Source organism: Neoarius graeffei, chromosome 5, assembly GCF_027579695.1.
Source record: "Neoarius graeffei isolate fNeoGra1 chromosome 5, fNeoGra1.pri, whole genome shotgun sequence".
Taxonomy (NCBI): domain Eukaryota; kingdom Metazoa; phylum Chordata; class Actinopteri; order Siluriformes; family Ariidae; genus Neoarius; species Neoarius graeffei.
Genome location: NC_083573.1, coordinates 83,550,176 through 83,576,937, shown reverse-complemented (window position 1 = coordinate 83,576,937; position 26,762 = coordinate 83,550,176). Strand labels below are relative to the sequence as shown.

General features: G+C 41.1%; 1 protein-coding gene across 2 annotated transcripts in view; it reads left to right on the top strand.

Moving 5' to 3' along the window:
* The window catches only part of itgb1a (integrin, beta 1a), a 135,590-nt gene that overhangs the window by 95,566 nt on the left and 13,262 nt on the right, over nucleotides 1–26,762 (top strand). For both annotated transcript variants that reach the window (XM_060922475.1, XM_060922474.1), the window contains 4 exons: nucleotides 368–606; nucleotides 711–933; nucleotides 4,021–4,247; nucleotides 11,393–11,559. In XM_060922475.1, coding sequence (XP_060778458.1) covers nucleotides 368–606; nucleotides 711–933; nucleotides 4,021–4,247; nucleotides 11,393–11,559 — 856 coding nt within the window. The remainder of the gene's footprint in view (nucleotides 1–367; nucleotides 607–710; nucleotides 934–4,020; nucleotides 4,248–11,392; nucleotides 11,560–26,762) is intronic.

Below are 26,762 nucleotides of genomic sequence, written 5' to 3'. Positions count from 1 at the left end.
GCAAGAAGGAAGTCGTGGTTTCGGACGGTCCGATGAGAGAGTGCCTCTTTTTATGCCTGTTCCCGCGTGGTTACAGAAGCCAAAGAGAAAGTATGGCGGATTTCCAGGTCCCTTATGGAGTCGTGGAGGAAGTGACGTAGATGATCCCGCCCACGCGTGACGCAGGTCAACGCGGAAGTTGGCTGATGGGAAATGTAGTTCTTAAAGGGACAGTGTTGTAGTTCTTAGACGGACTGTGTTACCTACATGTGTTTTATAGACAATCAGGAAGAAACTAGAAATGCCTGATTATTATATACAGTAGCACTATTGAATGCAAAATCCTCCAGCTATCTGTTCGGTGTTGAGCTTCTCTTCCTGTTGGCAGGTGCAATAAGGATCGTATTGGCCGAGAGTGTGAGTGCTGGAAAGACGAGGTGTCGAGTGAGGACCTGGAAAAGACCTGCCGCAAGGACAACGGCACCGATCTCTGCAGCAACAATGGCGAGTGTGTGTGCGGCAAGTGCGAATGTAAGAAGAGGGACAACCCCGAGGAGTACTACAGCGGCATATTCTGCGAGTGTGACAACTTCAATTGTGACCGCTCCAACAACAAGCTCTGTGGAGGTATTAACTGCTCTCGAACAACACTTAGAGTTCGGAAAAACACTGCAGATTTACCATCACCGTACATATTTAACCTGTTAATGTCTGTCCTTGGTGTCTGCTAGGCCATGGTCGCTGCGAATGCCGAGTCTGCATTTGTGATGCGAACTACACAGGAAGTGCATGTGACTGCTCCTTGGATATGTCGACATGTCTGGCCTCCAATAACCAGATCTGTAACGGCAGAGGCATTTGTGAATGTGGAACCTGTAGGTGCACTGATCCGAAATTCCAAGGACCCACATGTGAGATCTGCCCCACCTGCCCTGGAGTCTGCCCTGAACACAAGTAAGCGCCGCCAGGCTCCGAAGAGCTGGAATCCAACATTTTACAAGGGAGGTTTTGAGCTAGAAATGTGCAAAAATGTATTTGCTTTGGATTGTGAAGGAGAAAAAAAATTCAAGAATAGATCTGTTCGAGTCTAAAAGAGAAAAAAATAAACCTTTTTATATTTAGTATTATAAGTTTAACATTTAGGATGTTCAACATTAGTAGGGTATGTATGTTTAGCTTTATCAGGTGAAGAGCCATATTTGTGAAAACTTAGTATTATTACAGAGAAAAGAACTGATATTGATAAGTACCACAAATTTTATACACTACCGTTCAAAAGTTTGGGGTCACTTTGAAATGTCCTTATTTTTGAAAGAAGAGCACTGTTCTTTTCAATGAAGATCACTTTAAACTAATCAGAAATCCACTCTATACATTGCTAATGTGGTAAATGACTATTCTAGCTGCAAATGTCTGGTTTTTGGTGCAATATCTCCATAGGTGTATAGAGGCCCATTTCCAGCAACTCTCACTCCAGTGTTCTAATGGTACAATGTGTTTGCTCATTGCCTCAGAAGGCTAATGGATGATTAGAAAACCCTTGTACAATCATGTTAGCACAGCTGAAAACAGTTGAGCTCTTTAGAGAAGCTATAAAACTGACCTTCCTTTGAGCAGATTGAGTTTCTGGAGCATCACATTTGTGGGGTCGATTAAATGCTCAAAATGGCCAGAAAAATGTCTTGACTATATTTTCTATTCATTTTACAACTTATGGTGGTAAATAAGTGTGACTTTTCATGGAAAACACAAAATTGTCTGGGTGACCCCAAACTTTTGAACGGTAGTGTACATATAATTTATTTATTTTTTTTAATATAAACCAATTCAGCAGAAACGAGTTGAAACAGTTCTCGGCTTCTTATAAATAATGCATCACATGTTTATCTGATACGAAATTAAATTTTCACTACAAATAGCCAGCAGCTACTTATTTTCAACATTGCTCCATTTCTCCTCTTCTTCTTTGCTGATTTCAGGTTTTTCCTTCAATCATTGCTTTGAAAAGCTTATTGTATTTTCAATTCGCCACATTAAGATGGCTTTCTTTTTCCCAGTAATGAATCGGCTTCGATGATGTATGCTTGTCTCATTATTTCACTTGTTGTTTTTTTTAACCTTCTTCTTTGGTCGCTTGTTGATTGTTCATGCTGTACTTTGTTGTTTTGAGTTCCCTGCCTTTCTGTATAACCAATTCTTTTTGCTTGAAGGGTTTGAATTTTATTACTCACCTTGATTTTATTTTTCGATCTGAGTCTATAAAAGCGCAGTGAAATGTGATTTTATTGACTGTTTTGACTAAGTTTTAGGGCCGAGTGCATAAAGTGTTTTTCATCCAGGTTGTCTGTAGTGTCCTTGCAGAAAAAAATGATATTGTCTCTCTTGCTTTAGCATTGAATGCTGAGTATGGTTTCATTCAGGTTTTTTTCATATTTATTTATTTTATTGTTGAGTGTGTCTGTTCTGCCTGTATGGTGGAGTATAGTATTGCATTTTCATTTCTTTTAGTTAATTTTACAATTGTTTTATTTTGTAAACGCGTTGAGACTTGATGTAATGTGTCTCTAAGAACGTTTTTTAATTATTACCTTATGGCGTCAATTTCTGCTTGGCATCGCAATTGTTTGTTTTTGCGCATTTCTTGTGGTTGGTTTGTTCTTCAGGTAGTGTACTCCATGAAGCAGCTATCCATGAACTGTTCAAAGTCCTTCCATTTTCAAAAATTAGCTTGTTCTTTTAGCGTTTTTGTCTTTAAGAAAAAAAAAAGTGAGTTGTTTGCAACAGCCAAACTAAAGTTTCAGTAGCAGGGTGCCATAATGTTAAGTACCGTCTCTTCTAAAAAGATATAGAGGTCAGAGCTTGCACATGCTCCTCCCCATACCAGTAATGCATCAACAAAGTTAGTTCCTCTTATTACTTAAATTATACCAGTTCTAAACAAACATTTTCTCACCAGCCTCTCTTTCTCTCTTGTCAATATGACAAAATGCAGCTTATCTTGTTACAGAATAACCGGAAAACACGAAGTGTGCTATCCTGAAGGCTTTTGCTTACTGATAAAGTCCTAACACTCAAGACTCTTTCCATAAATGTTCATTAAGCATCTCCTTTCACAAAACTTTTTCACCATATCAGCAATCGTCCATTGTACACTATTATTAGTCCCAGTGAATGAGCTATTACTATTATAGAAATGTTACTGTACTAGAACGAGCACATTTAATATAAAGCATTTGTTACGTCTGCAATATTTTTAGAGCCATGCTGTGAGGCAAAATTAATCCAGACAGTCAGGTTCAGGAATTCAACAATGCTGTGGTATAGGTATCTATAACGCTAACCACAGATGCCATACACATTCCCATGTACAAGTTGATTGATGGCATGCTTCTGGTGGAGGAGGTTGAGATTTTTTTCTATGAGTGATGGAAAAGGAGAGTGTAAGATTGACTGACAGATCGGCTCAGGGCAGCAGTGTTTAAATGCACAACCGTTTGCAGTATGGCGACCTCGAGAGAAGATAAGCTAGCATGTTTAATGCTGTTGTTGGAAGGAGACACACTCAAGCCCATGCCAGTGGTTTTATAACGTTGTTCTTGTTTCGCACATGGGCAGTCAGTGTGCACAGTCCATGCAGAAACAGAATCTGGGAAATGTGGATCATGTGTGCTGTAGTATACTTGAGCCTTTAGTCCCTGTGATAGGGTGAGGAGCTTGACAGTCCAGGAGCTTCAGAGTAGATCTGCTACTCTTGTGAATTCAGAAGAGCCAGGGAAGGTGGTTTGACCCTGCATGGCTCCTGTCGAGCTGTCTCGGGTACATCCTATTGAATGGAGTCCCTGGGCAGGCCCTTGGGTGGGCATGGTTGACTTGCAGATCTCCAGGAGGAGCTGTGGTGGAGGATGGACAAGTCTGGACTGACCTTCTCAGCCTGTTGCCATGACAAACCATGACCAGGAAAAGTGGAAGAATGAATGAATGAATGAATGAATGAAAGCTAATCATAGTCAGATGCATAACAAACAGCATGTTGTTTCACAGGGAGTGTGTGCAATGCCAAGCCTTTGGTACAGGAGAAAAGAAGGACACTTGTGACAGAGATTGCAGCTACTTCACTCTGATTAAGGTGAAAGCGAGGGAGGACCTTCCTCAGCCTGTACAAACCTTCCCACTCATACACTGCAAGGAGAGAGACGCTAACGACTGCTGGTTCTACTACACCTACTCTGTCACTAACCACACTGAGGTCCATGTCGTCAAGACTTTAGGTAAATTTTTAATATGTTGCCAAGCTTTACACAATAAACAAAACTGTTTCACGTGCTACGAAATTTCTCAGCTACATATTTCCTGTACGAGGGTAAGTCAAAAAGTTCTAAGACAGATGTTATAATTTCAAAAGAATTCAAAAAAGGAATACAAAGAAGGAATTCTCTGATGGAAACATCACTTGCAGAAGTGTTTAGACTTAAATGGAGGATATGTAGAGAAATAGCTTTATTTTCGTAAATAAAGATTTTTTTTCATTTGTCTTAGAATTTTTTGACTTGCCCTCATACATGCCATAGGGCACCTCAGAAGTGTACACTGCCAGTCAAAGGTTTTTGAACATCCGGTATTGAGCAATTCCAGCGTTATGGGCGTGACACTTGAACTCAAAATGGCAACAAATGACCCAGTGCATGTTTTATTGTCTCCCAGTATTTAAACAGGTGTTGCATATTTTAAGGCTGTACCATACTGGAGAAGTGATAGAACAAGAACAATTCCCATAGTACATCTAGGGCATGCCAGAAAATGGCAATAAAAGATGCGTTATGGATGTGACAGAAAAAGTATCACTTTTCTTGGGTGACTGTACATTTTTATCAAACTCTGTGAAATTGTAAACCTAATGTCGAAATGGAGATATCCATTTGATAGAGGGGTCCAAGGTGAATATTAAAAAATCTTTGTTTAAAATATTTTGTATTTCATGCAGAGTTTTGGAAGGAAAAGTCAGCGTTATGGATGTGACGAAATTCCGTTATGGATGTGACGCGTCTGAAATAGACATGGCATATGTTTAGAAAATCAGCAATTTAACCACCATAACCCTTTGAAAAACTCTCTAAATATCAGCTAAAACTATCAAAGTTCTTAAATAATATTTAGGATGGCTATTGTTTTGCTGTTTTGTGGATTTTAGCATACATTTCTGTGGCTTGTGGCAATAATATAGAATTGTACATGATCAAAGTTGATTTTAGCTTGGGGTTTACATTATAAGAAAGAAAGACTGACAGTGACATATTAGGTTGGTTACAAATTGGTTCAACTTATTCACATCTGTAAAATACAGGCCTAGGTGATATCTCTGGGAGTGGTTTTGATGTATTACATGTTGCTTTATTTTTGCATGGTGAGGTTGACATTTACATGGAATTGCCCTATTAATATTTTGGTTCAGCTTAATACTCTACATTCAGACCAAATGCAGCAAGAGCGTCAGAGCAGGTTGTTCACTTTCTATGTGAGCCAGCGTCTCTGGACATTGAGCTCATTGATGGCGCATCTTGGGCTGTGGGAGCATCAGAAAAAAGTTTAAGTCCGGGTAACTTTCTGATAATGAGCTATGATGTGGTTCAGCGGAAACCAATTGAAATTTATAAGTGCTCTGCTCTAAAAAATACTAGAAAATAGTGTTGTAGTCGAGACCACCTAAACCGAGACCAAGTCATGACCAAGACCAGAGTGTATCAAGACCAAGACTTTGAGGGGTTGAGACCAAGTAAAGACCAAGGCAGGGCGAGACCGAGTCAAGACCAGGACCAGATGAGTGTGTGAGAGATGGAGGGTAGGAGAGGGTTGATAACTTCGAATTAGCAATGAGTCACATTATTGGTTGCATTTGAAGCAGGAAGTTTTACATCCAGTCACAGTAATGATGTTAACAAATAAATAAATCAGATAATGCACAGGCAATTCAGTGAAATACCCGCAGTTGTGGTCTTGACCGGTCTTTTTTTTTGGGGGGGGGGGGGATCAAGAGTCATCTATGACTAGACAAGACCGAGTAAAAATGCGGTCGATACCAAGACCTTCAAAAGTGGTCTTGAGACCAAGACCGGTCTCAAGTACTACAGCACTACTAGAGAAAACAGTTGTGTAAATTTTGGTTCTGTTCAAACAGTTCCCAAGTACAATGGAGAAGAAATGAAGAATTGTGGTGGCAGGTTTCCCCATTTCCCTATTCCCCATGATGTGTCTGTTTGCAAGAGGGACATTCCACTGAATGGGTGCCATTTGCTTGTTGTCTCATCTCATTTTCTCTAGCCGCTTTATCCTGTTCTACAGGGTCGCAGGCAAGCTGGAGCCTATCCCAGCTGACTATGGGTGAAAGGCGGGGTACACCCTGGACAAGTCGCCAGGTCATCACAGGGCTGACACATAGACACAGGCAACCATTCACACTCACATTCACACCTACGGTCAATTTAGAGTCACCAGTTAACCTAACCTGCATGTCTTTGGACTGTGGGGGAAACCGGAGCACCCGGAGGAAACCCACGCGGACACGGGGAGAACATGCAAACTCCACACAGAAAGGCCCTCGCTAGCCACGGGGCTCGAACCCGGACCTTCTTGCTGTGAGACGACAGCACTAACCACTACACCACCGTGCCGCCTTTGCTTGTTGTACCACTCCCAAATTAAACTTAATTTGTTATATCTTTTCAACACTGATTATAATAACACGTATTTAACTATTCAAAATGTGTATTTGTCAACCTCAGGCTACGTTACAAGGTTTGGAAGTCAAAGATGGCTGCATTTTTTTTTCAGTCCTGTTACCAAAACTCTGAAAGTAACAGGACTGAGTTTTTAGCCTAGGATTAGCTAATACATGGAATTAAGCCACATGGCGTCGTCGCTAATAGCATGACCACACTTAGCACATTCTAGTGATTTACCAAAAATCTGTATTTTTAAAATAAACAAATATCTAAGAAATAATTTAAGTAACAGGACAGTATGTTGACATTTGACCTTATCAGTCAAAGTTAAAAAAAAAATCATCAAATATACAGAAAAGTAAATGAGAGAACTAACTTTTGGTCTTCCCATGGCCTTCAGAAGACACAACTGATGTAACTTCCTGTTGAGCATGTGATTTATGGAATGTTCCAAATTTGTCAGATGGGGTAATATATGTTTGGGTAACAGGACTGAGTGAAAACCCAGGGACACGACTAAAATGTGTATTTTAACTAAGAGATTGTGGATTTCTTATGAAAAAAAATATATATTTAAACCATTGATAGGATATGGAGTCACACAAGAGTGCAAAAGAAATACTGTTTCTGAAGGATTTTAATCATAATATTTCATAGTTAAGTATAGAGTGCGGGGACAGGTAACACATGCTATTTTTCAGTGTTTTAGGTAGTTTTTTATTAATCCTTACAATTATATATCTTAAATTTGAAATCAGATCAATGTGCAGGACATTCTGCATAATAAGGAAATGTATTTTAAAGTACATTTTTATGTGCATTTATACATATAATTTTCTAGGGACGGAAATGGCACCGATTCAGTGGAATGGCTCAAGACACTTTATATGCAACATTTTTACTCCAGAATGCTTATTTTTATGCACAAACGCAATTAATTGGCCACCAAACCAAATCCACAGCTACTTTAATGTAGGGTACACACACAGTAATATTTGATGTTAAAGACCTAGGCTAGTAAACATGTCCTATAAACTGTATCTTCAATCAAAGTCCTTCCCATGCCACAATGCACACTGGGTGGCACTGATCTGTTTCAGTAGCCCTCTTCCGCTCACCTATTATATAGCTAGGGTTATAGTGGGGGGGCAGTCCTCTGGTAACCACAAGAGTTTGACTCCCTACTCGCATCTGTATTGCAGCGTGCCTCACCAGATGGCAGTAAGGACTGTGTTTATGATGGTCTTTGGTATGGTCTGACCGCAAGTTGAGAGGCGGACACGCTAACCACTAGGCCAACTCGCAGTAACATTGAACTTGGCACTTGGAATCAATACAAGTCACATGACACACATGGTTTTTAATTAGTTTATTTTCTGACCGAACATGTAATCATAATTGTTGATTATTTTCTGATGGTCACATTTAAAAGATTTCCTTAAGCTAACTGATCAGTCGAAACAAAGATACCGGTTTACGTGTGTTTGCTTTGCGGCCCCTTTAAAGGAGAACTGAAGGCAAATTTTTTTAATTAAATATAGGAATGTATTTCTGATCGCTATTTTGTCGCTGCTATAGCAAGTTATGAGTGTTTTGAAATATGCTATGTAATATATCAGTCCGTATGTCAAAGCAATGGCCGTAAACGAGATTCGTTGAGACCTGTGCAAGACATCGTAGGACGGAAGTAAAACGTACAGCGGAAATCAAAGTGACCAACATCTGCCAACGTTGTCAAAAGTAGGCAGTAATCATCAATTAAACTCGTTTTTGTGCAATGTTTCATTTAGAAAACAGTTTTCAAAATGGCGGCAGTGACACCTGGCTGGCACTTCACGTTTCGAAGTCTCGCACAAGTCTCGTGAAGATCACGCGGATAATTGACGCCCTTCCGTGGACCAAACAAACTAAATTCAACATGGCTAAAAACCGAATAGGTCGATAATTGCAATTAAATATTATACTTGGTGCCAATATGAGTCACGATATAAGGTTACTAAAACCGAAAGCGTAATTGAATAATATGTTAATTACGAAATAAAGCAAGTTTAAAAATGACTTCAGTTCTCATTTAAATAAAGCTTGCAATATGAAACATTCTGAATGAACATGTAGCCGCTTATTTCTTCTACATCACCAAGAGCCCACGAACTTCGAACGTATTTTGACGCTCTTACCACGTTTATTCTGAACATACCATTAGAAACGGGTAGAACAGAGGACTGTAGCTTTATCTGGGAAAGATTGATAATACGAACATGTTATAGCGCACAACGTATACATGCCTTAGAGTTGATACTAATTAAGTTATTCCACGAAATCAAGTCGTACATGAGCTGATAGCCAATGAGGCGTGCAGTACTGAGTGCACTACAAGCCATGTACGACGAGATTGAATGGAATAACTGTGTTTATTCTATCCACATTTCACTGTATTTTGAGAAACCGAGCATTAGTTTTTGCAAATTTGATACATAAAAACTTTATACAAAACATCTGACAGTCATTTCTACTTGGAATGTAAACAAACCGGCAAAATGATGGTAGCAATTTGTGAAAAATGTGATATGTTCTTACCATCCAATACTTTTATTCCTTTTTTTTGGGGGGGGGGTTGTTTTCGAATAGAGTTTCTGCTTTGTCCTCTGATGGTTCAGCAACACGCGCCGCCATTTTATTTTTCTCTACTTGCGGTATATATGCTGATAGCCTAGCAGTAGAGTAGCCAATCAGAGTGCGTGATTGCTCATATCCAGTGAATGTGGATAGAATAATATCTAATATCAACTGTAAGACAAATCTTGGCTTAATATAATAGTACATTACTACAACCCCAATTCCAAAAAAGTTGGGACAAAGTACAAATTGTAAATAAAAACGGAATGGAATAATTTACAAATCTCAAAAACTGATATTGTATTCACAATAGAATATAGACAACATATCAAATGTCGAAAGTGAGACGTTTTGAAATTTCATGCCAAATATTGGCTCATTTGAAATTTCATGACAGCAACACATCTCAAAAAAGTTGGGACGGGCAATAAGAGGCTGGAAAAGTTAAAGGTACAAAAAAGGAACAGCTGGAGGACCAAATTGCAACTCATTAGGTCAATTGGCAATAGGTCATTAACATGACTGGGTATAAAAAGAGCATCTTGGAGTGGCAGCGGCTCTCAGAAGTAAAGATGGGAAGAGGATCACCAATCCCCCTAATTCTGCGCCGACAAATAGTGGAGCAATATCAGAAAGGAGTTCGACAATGTAAAACTGCAAAGAGTTTGAACACATCATCATGTACAGTGCATAATATCATCAAAAGATTCAGAGAATCTGGAAGAATCTCTGTGCGTAAGGGTCAAGGCCGGAAAACCATACTGGGTGCCTGTGATCTTCGGGCCCTTAGACGGCACTGCATCACATACAGGCATGCTTCTGTATTGGAAAACACAAAATGGGCTCAGGAATATTTCCAGAGAACATTATCTGTGAACACAATTCACCGTGCCATCCGCCGTTGCCAGCTAAAACTCTATAGTTCAAAGAAGAAGCCGTATCTAAACATGATCCAGAAGCGCAGACGTCTTCTCTGGGCCAAGGCTCATTTAAAATGGACTGTGGCAAAGTGGAAAACTGTTCTGTGGTCAGACGAATCAAAATTTGAAGTTCTTTATGGAAATCAGGGATGCCGTGTCATTCGGACTAAAGAGGAGAAGGACGACCCAAGTTGTTATCAGCGCTCAGTTCAGAAGCCTGCATCTCTGATGGTATGGGGTTGCATTAGTGCGTGTGGCATGGGCAGCTTACACATCTGGAAAGACACCATCAATGCTGAAAGGTATATCCAGGTTCTAGAGCAACATATGCTCCCATCCAGACGACGTCTCTTTCAGGGAAGACCTTGCATTTTCCAACATGACAATGCCAAACCACATACTGCATCAATTACAGCATCATGGCTGCGTAGAAGAAGGGTCCGGGTACTGAACTGGCCAGCCTGCAGTCCAGATCTTTCACCCATAGAAAACATTTGGCGCATCATAAAACGGAAGATATGACAAAAAAGACCTAAGACAGTTGAGCAACTAGAATCCTACATTAGACAAGAATGGGTTAACATTCCTATCACTAAACTTGAGCAACTTGTCTCCTCAGTCCCCAGACGTTTACAGACTGTTGTAAAGAGAAAAGGGGATGTCTCACAGTGGTAAACATGGCCTTGTCCCAACTTTTTTGAGATGTGGTGTTGTCATGAAATTTAAAATCACCTAATTTTTCTCTTTAAATGATACATTTTCTCAGTTTAAACATTTGATATGTCATCTATGTTCTATTCTGAATAAAATATGGAATTTTGAAACTTCCACATCATTGCATTCCGTTTTTATTTACAATTTGTACTTTGTCCCAACTTTTTTGGAATCGGGGTTGTATCTGAGAGTGGATGATGTCCTTAAATACAAACTTTTAGTTATAATATGGAGCACTTGTTTGAATTTTATTGCCAACACTGGGGTAAACATAGGTTTAAAAAAAAAAAAAGTACCACATGTTCAAACCCTGGCGTGTTCAAAGGCTGGCGGTGTATATTAAAGGAAACTCGCTGAGCAAATGGATTGTGTAATGTTGGAATGTCGACTAGAACTGAAATGTGTTGAAGTGGAAATTTGCTGCATCATTTTTCCTTTGTTTCCCAGAATGCCCAGCTGGTCCTGATATCATCCCCATCGTGGCTGGAGTGGTTGCAGGAATCGTGCTGATTGGACTAGCCCTTCTGTTAATCTGGAAATTGCTCATGATCATTCATGACCGCCGCGAGTTTGCCAAGTTTGAGAAAGAGAAAATTAATGCCAAGTGGGATATGGTAAGAAACTGCCTGTGTTTATGGTTTTAATCAAAGATTTTATATGATTACTTCTGAGATCAGTCACTGTTTAGACTATTGGTGTTCAAAACGCCAGTTCTTTATTCTTCTTACTCTAAAGCCTTATTACTTTAGGGAAGTGTATCGTTCCTCTAGATGTAAAGATGTGTCTAAAACCCCTTTTCTTTTCCCAACCCATTCACTGTCTTTTAATTCATGGGAAAGTTATTCAAAGTCCAGCTGGCATTGAATTTTTTTTTTTCTGGGGGTGTTAATACATCTAGCAGCTGGAAAACAGAACAGAGCAATTTTGGATGTGGAGGGTTTGGTTCTCTGAGGTGTGGTCTGTTCGGAATAATTTGAGAGGCTTGGTTACTCAGTGCTGCCCTCTGCAAGTCAGAGATTTTTATTTTTTAAAGAAAAGTCACTTTTTAGTCACAGACTAAAAAAACAATGTAGTTTCTGAATTTAGAGGATGAAAAAGCTTTTGGAAAATCAGCACGTCATGTTTGCATAAGCCTCCACCAAAAAAAAAAAATATATATATATATATATATATATATATATATATATATATATAATTTTTTTGGGGGGAGTGCCATTATTTTTACAGATTAACATTGACAATTTCAAACAAAAGTCCATGATTCATTGAGGAGTAGTCTTGAATGGCAGCAGTGTGATTCATCAAAGCTCCTCTGATTGAGGAAGGAGTGTGTGTGAGTGACATGGGCAGGGCAGGAAAGGGTCATAAAGCTCTTATTATGGCAACGCAATGGCTGTGGTGTCAATTACAGTTCAGCCACTTTGTCATTGAGGGCCTGTGATTAAAACTTCTTCAAAGGCGATGTGTGGCTTGTGATGAAGGTTGGGACGGTTATATCGAGTCCTCTGGTTTCCTAGCCTAGTAAACTAGACCCACCCGCCTAGCGGCCAAAAATATTTTTTGCCTAGCGAGTGGGTCTAGCCTCGCACCATATAAACAAAAACACCCCGGGCATCAAATCGTGCCCGCCAATCACAACGCAAGGTTTTTGTTTGGATTCTTTGGGCGGGCTTTTGCAGGAGTGACGACAAAGCTGCGCGACGCTGGAGAAAGCACAACAGGAAAGATGGCTACAGGCTAGTGAACAGCGCGCGTTTGACTCCGCTTTGGAATCAGTTTTAGAAGAATTAGACTTGGAGTTTTCGTTGAAACATGAGCAGGAAGAGGCTCTCCGCTCATTCCTTTTCAAGAAGGACGTTTTCACTGTTTTGCCGACCGGCTATGGCAAAAGTCTGATCTACCAGCTGGCTCCGCTCGTAGCCAAAAGGATGGGGCTAGTTTGTGCAGTACGAAGAATTAATAAACAGCTTTGAAACATTACTTTTTGATTGTTTCTTATTTTCCCGTTATTTTAAATGTAAGGGAAATTATTTCACCAAACACCACTAAATAAAAACTCTCAAAAACAGTTTAAGCAAACCCTTGAAAAACACTTGGAAAAAAATGTGTATGTGGTACAGACTCCAAACTTGTGGTCATTATCTCCAAACTTCTTAATATCTAGAACCTATTTATTAATTAATACGCATTTTGAAAAATTATTTATTTCAAGGCCTCCCCCACTGCGCGCTCTGACTACGTCACAGTCACTGTTGCGCTGATTGGTCAGAGCGTTGGCCTATACGCACAGAGACCGTTTGAAAGACAGCGGTTTGTTCCTCCTACCCGCTTCGGAAATGTCTACGGATCGAGGCCAGACTAAATATTCACATTTAGTCTGGCTTGCCAGGCTACTGATTTCCAACATGTTTCAAGCCACCATTTTTTTCATGGACGCGTTTGTACTTGTTTCTGTTCGATTTATTTTTCAAAATTAGAATCTCTCTCACTCTCTTTCTCGCTCTCTTTTTAGTTCACTGGCCGTAGGGCGATGAGCTATTGCCATCACATGGCATCCGTCATTCTTCCACGATTCACAAAAATTGCTCTTCCTCCCTGAGTTTTCAATGGATTTTGATTCTGATTGTTTTGTTTGGAAGATCTAATCAGTCTGGAGGAAAGTTACTCCGTGGTTTTGTGATTTCTCGTTAACAAGTCGCTAATTAGGCTGATTTTAGCGAACGTTCAGGAAAATCACAAAAGTCCTTCCTGACTTTTCAATGGATTTTGATTCTGATTGTTTTGTTTTGAAGAACAACTTGGCTAATTATAAACGAGTCTGGTTTCTCATGGTACCGCCATGTGAGCTACCGTGTCGCTGATGCTCCTGGTTTTTAATCCAAATTATTTTTTATTTTATTGCCTTCAAACGTTCAAATATCATTTCAGATAGCATTACAAACACTATATTTTTGTAACTCAGTAGATGCTTCATAAGTTCAGGTTAAAAATTAAAGTACTTGTTTGACTTTTCCTCATCTCATCTCATCATCTCTAGCCGCTTTATCCTTCTACAGGGTCGCAGGTAAGCTGGAGCCTATCCCAGCTGACTACGGGCGAAAGGCGGGGTACACCCTGGACAAGTCGCCAGGTCATCACAGGGCTGACACATAGACAACCATTCACACTCACATTCACACCTACGCTCAATTTAGAGTCACCAGTTAACCTAACCTGCATGTCTTTGGACTGTGGGGGAAACCGGAGCACCCGGAGGAAACCCACGCGGACATGGGGAGAACATGCAAACTCCACACAGAAAGGCCCTCGCTGGCCACGGGGCTCGAACCCAGGACCTTCTTGCTGTGAGGCGACAGCGCTAACCACTACACCACCGTGCCGCCCTGACTTTTCCTATTCATAGTATTAATAGTTTTTTTTTTCCTTATTAATTAATTAATTATACGCTTTATGATTTGGAGCATGTCCAACAGATTCATAGCTAAACATAATCAGTGTAGCTCTCACTGCCTTTGCATTATATTAGAAATACTTCGTTTCATCATTTATATTTAAAGCATTGAGATTTTTGGGAAGTAAAACGTACTATATAAACTTTAAACACAAGCAAGAATTTGACTTGGCAAATCAACAGAAGAAACGTCACCATACATAAAATATTTAACCCGTATAACTCTCACTCAGTGCATACGTAAAACACCATCTGGCTGAATCCGGTTTGTTCAGGCATACCAGTCAAAAGTTTAGACACCCCTTCTAACTCGCTGGTTTTCTTTATTTTTTATTTATTTATTTATTTTATTAACAAAAAGACACTTCTTCATGTCTTAAAGTAATGATGGATGTCGTTTCTCTTTTCTTAGTTGTTCGGTTCTTGACTCTCTGTTCACAAGGAAATGTATCACTCCCACATCATTTACTATAAAAACACCCTTTCCTCAGTCAAATCCCAATATTATGCTGGTTTGATCAGTGCTGGTGATGGGAACACCAGGGCCCTAGTCTCAGTGCTGAACAAAATACTACGCCCCCCCCCCCCCCCCCCCCCGGACTCTTTTCCCCCTCATTTCTACTCCACAGAACACTGTAACTCTCTATAATGACACTTTTTTTTTAATGCAAAAATAAGTAAGATCCACCAGCAACTGACCCCTCACTCATCCTGCAATCCGTCTCCTCTGGCTTCTCATGCCCCCCTCTTTCAACTGTTCTCAAGCTTCCAACTCCCCTCTCCTAATGTAATTTCTGACCTCATCCTGAAATCAAAAACATCCACCTGCCAGCTCGACCCACTGCCGACCTCTTTAGTCACTGTATGCCTTCCCTCTCTGTTGCCCCTGATAACTGCCATCATTCACACCTCCCTAACCTCTGGCTCTGTTCCATCATTTCTCAAATCTGCGGCTGTAACACCTATTCTCAAGAAACCTGGTTCTGATCCTAACAACTTCAATAACCTTCGTCCGATTTCTAACCTACCATTTCTTTCAAAAATCTTGGAAAAAGTAGTGGCATCCCAGCTTCATGCTCATCTCCATAATAATAACCTCTATGAACAGTTCCGGGCGGCACGGTGGTGTAGTGGCTAGCGCTGTCGCCTCACAGCAAGAAGGTCCTGGGTTCGAGCCCCGTGGCCGGTGAGGGACTTTCTGTGCAGAGTTTGCATGTTCTCCCCGTGTCCGTGTGGGTTTCCTCCGGGTGCTCCGGTTTCCCCCACAGTCCAAAGACATGCAGGTTAGGTTAACTGGTGACTCTAAATTGACCGTAGGTGTGAATGTGAGTGTGAATGGTTGTCTGTGTGTCAGCCCTGTGATGACCTGGCGACTTGTCCAGGGTGTACCCCGCCTTTCGCCCGTAGTCAGCTGGGATAGGCTCCAGCTTGCCTGCGACCCTGTAGAACAGGATAAAGCGGCTAGAGATAATGAGATGAGATGAACAGTTCCAGTCTAGTTTCCACCCACGTCATAGCACAGAGACCGCTCTTCTAAAGCTCACCAACGACCTCCTGATGGCAGCTGATTCTGGACCATCATCCATTCTTATCCTCCTTGATCTGAGTGCGGCCTTCGACACCGTCTCCCACACCATCCTCTTCAACAGGCTAGCATCTATTGGATTATCTGACACACCCCTGGACTGGTTCATTTCCTACCTCTCTGGCCGCACTCAGTTCATCCAGCTAAAGACATTCACATCAACCCTCTCCCCTCTCCTCTGGTGTTCCCCAAGGCTCTGTCCTTGATCCCATCCTATTTATCATGGTAGCTGCTGGGTCTTAAAAGTCTTAAAAAAGTCTTCAATTTAATATTCCAAAATTAAGGCCTTAAAAAGTCTTAAATTGCTTTGCCCAAGTCTTAATTTTTTAAACAAAGGTCTTAAATTTACTCATACTATTCTACAATGTGAAAACGTGGGTTTTGCGTAACATCAGTGAATTTCTTGGAGTATGCGCAAAGAAAGAAACAATATTGATACATTTTCGCGCCGGCGCAATCGTCAGAGTCCGTGGTGGAGAGGAGACTCTGCGAATCGCAGCACGGGGAAGTGTCGTTTTAATCAGCAGTGGCTTTCAGATGAAAGATATCGTGATTGGGTGAGGGAGGTTCCTGGAAGTGACGTTGAAGCAAGATGCTGTGTTTGTCCAAAGACCTTCAAGTTGTCCACTATAGGTCATTTCGCTTTAGAGTCTCACATGAAGAGCTCAAAGCACATTGCATCTGCCCTCCACCGCCACCAGCCCATCGCTCAGTTCTGCACGGTTCAATCTCCGAATGCACCTGGAGTTGGCACTAGCACCACTGTCGAATGTCAGCAGCATCAGCCAAGCCAGACATCATCGGCAAGGCTAGCAACAGCACAAGGGCCGAGCAGTGGCATGATGGGTGTCGGTGGAACCCCGACACTTCGGGCAGAGGTGCTCTGGATTTTAAAAACAATTATGGAACACCTCTCGTACAGCTCGAAATGAGGGCATAAGCGAACTCTTTAAGGCTGTGTTCCCAGACTCAGAAGTCGCTACAACATTCTCCTGTGGAAAAAAACAAAACATCTTACATAACAAAATTCGGTCTTGCTTGTCTTGAATGTGAAGATTCGACAAGCAATGCACATAATGACTTTTAAGTATATAACTTTTATAATAAAAGGTATTTTTACTTGAAACATTTGTCATTATTGGGAATTTGATCTGGTGTTCTACGACCGCATAATGGGTGCGATGTAGGTCTTAATTCTCATTTAAGTGGTCTTAAAAAGGTCTTAAAGTCTTAAATTTATGGTGGTCAAACCTGGGGAAACCTTGTTCATCATCTTTCTCCTTCCTCTTGGTCGTATTTTCCGTAAATACAACATCCATTTCCATTGTTACGCGGACGACACCCAGCTCTACCTCTCCTCTAAACCCACCTCCACCGTGTCTGTTTACAGGAAATCAAATCCTGGCTCTCCTCCAACTTTCTCAAACTCAACAGTGATAAAACTGAGGTCCTCCTCATTGGTTCTAAATCCACTCTCACTCCCAGATTCACTATCCCCATTGACAACAACTCTGTTTCCCCCTCCCCTCAAGTTAAGAGCCTGGGTGTCGTCCTTGGCAGCTCTTTGTCATTCCAAACCCACATTAATAATGTTACCCGGTCGGCCTACTTCCATCTTCGTAATATTAACCCGCCTCCGTCCGTCCCTTACTTCCAATAGCGCTGCCATCTTGGTCCATACTTTAGTCACATCCCGCCTAGATTACTGTAACTCCCTTCTCTTCGGTCTCCCCCACAAGTCCATCCATAAGCTCCAAGTGGTCCAGAACTCAGCCGCTCGTATTGTCTCTAGAACTCCATCCATCAATCATATCACTCCTGTTCTCCAACAACTCCACTGGCTTCCTGTCAAATTTCGCATAGACTTTAAAATCCTGCTCCACACTTTCAAGGCCATCCACAACCTCACCCCCCCATACCTCTCCGACCTTCTCCACATTAGCACTCCCTCCCGGACACTCAGGTCAGCCTCCTCCATCAGCCGCACTGTGCCCTCTGCCCATCTGTCCACCATGGGGTCCAGAGCCTTCAGCCACTCTGCCCCTCGCCTCTGGAACTCCCTCCCCCCTGACATCAGGAACATTTAACTCATTATCCATCTTCAAAACCCGTTTAAAAACCCACCATTTCAAACTTGCCTACTCACTATAACTGGTCATCCACTACTACTACTTGCATTTATATTGTCTTTTTTGCTCTTTTTACTGTCATTTATGTGTATTGTGAGGTGACCTTGAGTGCCCTGAAAGGCGCCTGAAATAAAATGTATTATTATTATTATTATAATATGGATTACTACAGTTGTGGTGTTGAATAGGGCTATTTACTGTATTTTTATTATTTGCTACTTACTGTTTGATCTCAGGCGCATTAAGAAGGCAAGAATTTTCACTAATTAACTTTTTGACGAGGCACACTTGTTAATTGAAAAGCATTCCAGGTGGCTACCTCATGAAGCTGCGTAAGATAATGGTAAGTGTGTGAAGCGTCATCAAGGTAAATGGTGACTACTTTGAAGAATCTAAAATGTGAAACATGTCATTTGTTTCTTTTAACATTTTTTTTTTTACCACGTAACATATGGAACATATATGGAATTATTTCATAGTTTGATGTCTTCATTAATGTTCTACAATGTAGAAAATGGTCAAAATGCAGGAAAAACCTATGAGTGAGTAGATGTCTGTGTCCTCCCCCCCCCACACACACACACCCATGCAGCTGCTGTTTGATGCAGTTCTCTAATCAGCCGATCCCTTGACAGCAGCACAATGCATAAAATCATGCAGATACAAATCAAGAGCTTCAGTTAATGTTCACTTCAAACATCAGAACGGGAAAAATTGTGATCTCAAAGTGTGACTTTCACTGCGGCACTGTGGGTGTTGGTTTGAGCCAAACGGAGTGGTTTGAGTATTCCAGAAACTGCTGATCTCCTGGGGTTTACACACACAACAGTCTCTAGTGTTTACACAGAACGGTGCGAAAAAACAGTGAGCGACAATTCTGTGGGTGGAAACAAACGCCTTGTTGATAAGAGAGGGAGGTCAGAGGAAATTGGCCAGATTGGTTCGAGGTCCCGGGAAGGATATAGTAACTCGTATCACTCTTTACAACCGTGGTGAGCAGAAAAGCATCTCAGCATGCAACAGCAGAACACCACATTGGGTTCCACTCCTGCAGCCAAGAACAGGAATCTTAGACTCAAGAACAAGTTCCTATTAAAGTGGCTGATGAGTGTATAATTTGGGTGTATGGTGGCGATGGGAAACCTATATATATAGTTCTTGACCTGTCATTTTGCTTTTTGATCTATTTAAATTGCAAGTCAAGTTTAAAGTATTTATATTCTGGTTAACCCCAGAAATGAAAAAGAACATCATATCATTGAAAGATTCCATTCCCACTGTTGCGCAGGAGCATCATGGACATTTCCAGAGTCAGTATCTGATTACAAACCGAATTACATATGTTATTTACCAGCTGGGAGGCCCGTATGGTGAAATACCGTGACCGAGGTCTTGAAAGTACTGAGCGAGGCCCTCTGGGCCAAGGTCAGTATTCAAGGCCGAGCTCACGGTATTTCATCATACGGACCGACCTTAAGCTGGTAAATAACATATATTTATTTTTTTCTTTACCAAATTCTAACAGAAAACGAGAGCACCCGAAAGGGAAAACCGAGCCGAGCCGCCATTTTGAATCCTCATTCACGGCTGTAATGCAAATGGCTTCCTCCTCGGTATACAAGTGCACTTCTATGGCAGGAAAAAAAAATTACATTTTGCCGCCTATGTAGTCCCCTATTTATACAAATAGGAGTCATTCAGGATTCAGCCATGTTTTTGCTCGGCGTTAGCAACAGTTAGAGGTTTTTAGCTTTCTCCTGAAATGTTTTATTTCTTCTTCCTCAGGGTAGTAAAACTCACTTTCGCTGTGAAGACTGTCGTTATCGCTATCCATGCTGTAAAATTAATGCTATTCTCCTGAGAAATGCTGGCAAAAATTTATAAGATTTTTGATAAGGCTGTCGAACAATTAAAATTTTTAATCGCGATTAATTTCATAAAATTATGTAGTTAATCGCGATTAATCGCAAAAAAATCGTTAAACATCTGTTTAAATTGTACTCAAATACATTTCTACATCAGAGCAAACATTTGAATATATGCTCTGATGCTCCGTCAATTATAAGGCTCATCTTCTCTATGATGGACAATATATCGGCCTAATGCACACATATTTGGCATTTGGGTTTTGATATTAGATCTAGGCATGCAGCATATTCTTTCCAATGTAGCCTATCAGACATCTGTTGGGCATACTGTAGGCTATGTGCAAAATACAATTTGGAGAAATAACAGACTGTATTTTTTTTCTCAACTGTAATGGCTGCAAGCTACACTTCGAAGAGCAAAGAGGAAGTAGTTTGACTCCTGCAAGTTCATTCAAGTGAAGCAGTAGGCTATTTGGAAATCGCTAGGCTACGTACAATCTACAGGTGGAGAAAAGGGAATGTGCACATTCCCGATCGTAGCCCATCAGATATCAACACATTTCACCCGGTAAAGTGAAAGTAAACGGAACTCGCATCGCATATGCAGACTACAATTTAACTGACTATGTTGCGGGTTTATTTGACAAGTTGTAGAGCTACGTTTTACCACAAAGTTAATGTTATAACTAGCTTTATTTTGCATGCTAGTCACCCGCAAAAATCTGCATTGTTTCTTACCAAGATGAGCCCAATTCACTGTACCCTCCAATAACGCCGTCATTTTTTAAAATCGCGATCAAATTAAATTGCGTTAATGCACTAATAACGCATTAACTTCAACAGCCCTAATTTTTGCTAATCTTATAAATAAATCTTATTTAAAAAGATAAATGTTGACAAAAAATACTACCATGTTTGTTTTTTTGTTGTTGTGAATGAGCGAGTCGCCAGAGGTCTGTAACTGGGGTCCGTATCGTAGGATACGGACCCGCTCACCAGCCAATCAGAGCGCAGGATTTGGACCGCGAAAAAAAGTATTTTTTTTTCCATTTTTGTGACTGTAATTAACTATTCAATAATTTGATCAAAGCATGATGTTGACTGTGTAGAAATCACACTTAACTCGTGAGATTTTTCAGCCTCTTTGTGCAGACTGACCGTTGTTACCACTGCATTTGGTAAACTGTTTAGACAATGTTGTTGGTAGTTAGAAACCTCATCATAAACGCATCCCATGTTGAAAGCACTTATTAGTAAGTGGTTGCATGAGCAAGTCGAGACATTTTACTAACAAACATTAAAGTTTGTCAGAGTAATTTATCTGTCAGTGGTCTGACTGGTGCGTCAGGAGGAAATTTACACGAATGGGAGTAGTGGCTCACAATGATGACATCAGAGATAATGTGAGACTGGGGTGATGAAGGAAGAACAAAGGGATGTTGATCCAGGAACATGACCTATTCCAGGAACTCATGCTTACTATATGACTCAAAGACTAAAATTACACAACTGAAGTATCATTGTGGCGGCACGGTGGTGTAGTGGTTAGCGCTGTCGCCTCACAGCAAGAAGGTCCTGGGTTCGAGCCCCGGGGCCGGCGAGGGCCTTTCTGTGTGGAGTTTGCATGTTCTCCCCGTGTCCGCGTGGGTTTCCTCCGGGTGCTCCGGTTTCCCCCACAGTCCAAAGACATGCAGGTTAGGTTAACTGGTGACTCTAAATTGACCGTAGGTGTGACTGTGAGTGTGAATGGTTGTCTGTGTCTATGTGTTAGCCCTGTGATGACCTGGCGACTTGTCCAGGGTGTACCCCGCCTTTCGCCCGTAGTCAGCTGGGATAGGCTCCGGCTTGCCTGCGACCCTGTAGAAGGATAAAGCGGCTAGAGATAATGAATGAATGAATGAATGAATGAATGAAGTATCATTGTGATAAATAATCGATTGATTGTTCCTGATGAGTATAATGCAACAGGAAGTAAAGACAGAAGCAGTCTGTTAGCCTTATACACCCGCAGGGGCGCTGCCAGAAATTTTGGGCCCCATGAAAGATTAGAATTTTGGGCCCCCCAACTTCGCCCACCCTCGTCACAATTGCACTATTGTCATTATTTGACTTTTGATAGCCCATGGACCTTGAGTTTGTGACTTTATTACATTTTATGTATTAACCTACCAGGGACTAGATGAAAACTGGTCAGTGACTAATTCTGGTGCATTTACAATCACAAATGAAAATTCAAGATTTTGCCACATGCCTTCTTGTGCTAGGACAATTGGTAGTGAAATGTGTTATGTGACTGCTAATACTGTAAATCATAGAAAAAGTTTTCTACCCAGCATCAAAATACCTCTGGAAATCCCATGGATTGTTATGTGTTAGGTAGAAAGCTGTGTGTACTGTTCTGCAAAAAGGGAATATGTTCAATTTGAAACCAATGGTTTAGAACGTGTGAATATTCCACACACGTAACCATGTCAGACACTTGATTGGTGTCCGTTATTAGCAACACTTTTTAATCTAGCAAACTGTATATGGCGCTCGTGTGACCGGTCTGACTCTGCGTTGTGTCTTTGTGAAATGTTCATTGATGACTCAGACAACGACGGCCGATTGACTGCGGTTTATTCTGTCATGAATAACAAAAAAATCCGTTATAGCAGCTCTGGCTGGTCTCATGTGCTTCTCTCCAGAGAGCTTCAGGCAGACTCACTACTGTACAAACTGCATTCATATAATAATGCATTCTTACACTATATTACATTTCAGTAGAAAACTGTCACATCTTGTGCGACATTCAGTACTTGAATTACCACCAGCTTAACACTTCAGGAATGATTGGTGACATGAAATGGTAACATGAAATGGAAAAAATGCACAAAAACCAAATAGTATTACAGTAGAATAAACAGCAAGGCAGCATACCTAAAGTGGGGCAAAAAAGTATTGTCAGTCACCAATTGTGCAAGTTCTCCCACTTAAAAAGATGAGAGAGGCCTGTAATTTTCATCATAGGTACACTTCAACTATGAGAGACAAAATGAGAAAAAAAACATCCAGAAAATCACATTGTCTGATTTTTAAAGAATTTATTTGCAAATTATGGCGGAAAATAAGTATTTGGTCAATAACAAAAGTTCATCTCAATACTTTGTTATATACCCTTTGTTGGCAATGACAGAGGTCAAACGTTTTCTGTAAGTCTTCACAAGGTTTTCACACACTGTTGCTGGTATTTTGGCCCATTCCTCCATGCAGATCTCCTCTAGAGCAGTGATGTTTTGGGGCTGTCGCTGGGCAACACGGACTTTCAACTCCCTCCAAAGATTTTCTATGGGGTTGAGATCTGGAGACTGGCTAGGCCACTCCAGGACCTTGAAATGCTTCTTACGAAGCCACTCCTTCGTTGCCCGGGCGGTGTGTTTGGGATCATTGTCATGCTGAACGACCCAGCCACGTTTCATCTTCAATGCCCTTGCTGATGGAAGGAGGTTTTCACTCAAAATCTCACGATACATGGCCCCATTCATTCTTTCCTTTACATGGATCAGTTGTCCTGGTCCCTTTGCAGAAAAACAGCCCCAAAGCATGATGTTTCCACCCCCATGCTTCACAGTAGGTATGGTGTTCTTTGGATGCAACTCAGCATTCTTTCTCCTCCAAACACAAGTTGAGTTTTTACCAAAAAGTTCTATTTTGGTTTCATCTGACCATATGACATTCTCCCAATCCTCTTCTGGATCATCCAAATGCTCTCTAGCAAACTTCAGACGGGCCTGGACATGTACTGGCTTAAGCAGGGGGACACGTCTGGCACTGCAGGATGAGTCCCTGGCGGCGTAGTGTGTTACTGATGGTAGCCTTTGTTGCTTTGGTCCCAGCTCTCTGCAGGTCATTCACTAGGTCCCCCCGTGTGGTTCTGGGATTTTTGCTCACCGTTCTTGTGATCATTTTGATCCCACGGGGTGAGATCTTGCGTGGAGCCCCAGATCGAGGGAGATTATCAGTGGTCTTGTATGTCTTCCATTTTCTAATAATTGCTCCCACAGTTGATTTCTTCACACCAAGCTGCTTACCTATTGCAGATTCAGTCTTCCCAGCCTAGTGCAGGTCTACAATTTTGTTTCTGGTGTCCTTTGACAGCTCTTTGGTCTTGGCCATAGTGGAGTTTGGAGTGTGACTGTTTGAGGTTGTGGACAGGTGTCTTTTATGTTGATAACGAGTTCAAACAGGTGCCATTAATACAGGTAACGAGTGGAGGACAGAGGAGCCTCTTAAAGAAGTTACAGGTCTGTGAGAGCCAGAAATCTTGCTTGTTTGTAGGTGACCAAATACTTATTTTACCGAGGAATTTACCAATTAATTCATTAAAAATCCTACAATGTGATTTCCTGGATTCTTTCCCCCCATTCTGTCTCTCATAGTTGAAGTGTACCTATGATGAAAATTACAGGCCTCTCTCATCTTTTTAAGTGGGAGAACTTGCACAATTGGTGGCTAACTAAATACTTTTTTGCCCCACTGTATCATGAATAACAAAAAAATTCCGTTATGGCAGCTCTGGCTGGTCTCATGTGCCTAATTTAAAAAATGAAATGAGTAACAGCATAACCATGCCATGTTGGCTACATGTACATTCAACTCGTACCACATACATATTGCAATGTTGCTAGCCACTATAGTAAAAGCAAAAACTTAATTTTCACAACCAACATGCTTTAATGACAGAACACGTTTCTGGATATTGACACAAATTAACAGTCAATACAAAGTTCACAAGTGAGTCGCTGAAATATTAGAATGCTCTGCCGATATCAGTAGCAGTTCCTGCTAATAAGCTTCGAACCAAGAAATTTCTTTCCGTTCGGATCGGATCAATGCAAGTTAGCCATGGCATACCCCCAAAGATTTTGAACATAACGTGCATAATGAGAAAAATCCCCTGTAAATTGCTAAGCGGACATATGATACCGAAATAAAGTTAAACGCTATCAAACAAATGTCTTTAGCCCCGTGAGTAACTATGCAGGCTAACTATATTGTATTGATGTAACTACGAACTAACATTCGCTAGCAACATTCCGGCTAACATTAGTTTACTGTATTTTACAAAGTACATGAAAATAAAAACAAGAGCGAGCACAATGGCACTTCGCTAGCTACACAATACCGCTACCTTGCACATTTTAGTGTTATAAATGCTTATATGAATTTTTTGGAACTATTAATTACAAGAACCCTGGTAGCTACTTACTTCTCTCCAGAGAGCTTCAGGCAGACTGAAGAGAATCCCGCACGATGCGCTTGGATGACCTCATCCAAGTGCGAGGAGTGTTTTTTTTTTTTCTTTTTTTTAAATGAATGAACAAACTCCAAAAATAGTACACATTTGCTTATAAAACGTGCAAAAATAAACTAACTAGAAGTAGGCAGAGAATAATAAAGGATTTCTGGTGAAATTCAGTGTTAATAACACTACGTTCAGACTGCAACCTGAAACAACCCATATCCGATTTGTTGTGAAATCTGATTTTTGTTAGGCCGTTCACATTACCAATTATATGAGACTTGTATGCGATCTCCAATATGAATGGAAAACGACCCAAAAGTGTCCCGCATGCGCAAATTGACACGTAATAAGCACATCTACGTAATACGTAAACAAAAAAAAAGCGCACTCTTCAAGTTTGCAAGTAAAGCATGGAGATGAGGCGAGACCTGGCGATGTGGTTTTTGTGGCGGCGGCGGAACTCGCACAATAATCTGATTAATGTGGGCAGCAGACTAATGAGACCAAAGGTGTCAAATTACTGGAAATTTCCAGAACAATCTTATAATCTTGTAATACAGGATGATTTAACATCCAGGTCCCTACCAAATCCACCATTAGCTTGATCAATTCTATAAAAGTCTATTTAAATTCTGAAAACTGTACAAATGTTGTTGTTTTCCACCAAAGAGGCGGGATTAGCCAACGCAGAATAGTGACGTTTGTCTCTTGTTGATGACGTGTAGGTCGCATGAATGCGACCTGTCTGGTCAGACTGCAGTTGCATGTGAAAATAACGGATATGCATCGGAATTAGGACCACATATCCAAGCGGCCTGGGTCGCATGTGAAAAAATCGGATCTATGTCGTTCAGATTGTCAATAACAAATCGGATACAGGTCGCATATGGGCAAAAAAATCGGATATGGGTCGTTTCAGGGTGCAGTCTGAACGTAGTCTTATACACCTGTTACGCTCGCTCATTAAAAACTTCAATCCTAAAGCATTTATGGGTTGTATTGCTGCTTACCTCCTTCTCCAAAGGGGGGTTCAGTGGTTTGGTAGGGCGGAGGTCCCCCTGAGGCTGAATCTGTGCATATTTAGGGCACCCCATTAGTTATGAAACTGGTTATTAGCACTAGTTATTAGCACCAGCATAACGTAATATTTCATCTTGTTTATCACACAAGTCAGTTCAGTTATTAAAAAATGTCACTGTACAAACTGTAAAAGTGTTCTCTTGATAGGCTAATCCAACCACGTTCATACTGTTCATTTACCATTCGCTAATATTTTGAACACACATGTGAGCGATAGCTACCTTTCTTTGGGAAAAACTGAGTGACCAGTTGCCTGCCTCTCCGGTCCCTCTCAGCTTTCAGCTGCCTTTCTTTGCGTTTTTGACAGCCACGCTTCATATTTAGCGATCATAGACTGTACGCACTCCACTGCTGGCTGGCTGGCTGCTGCACCGCGACACAGCAGCAAGTAGCGTTGCACTGATCAGCACACAGATTTAA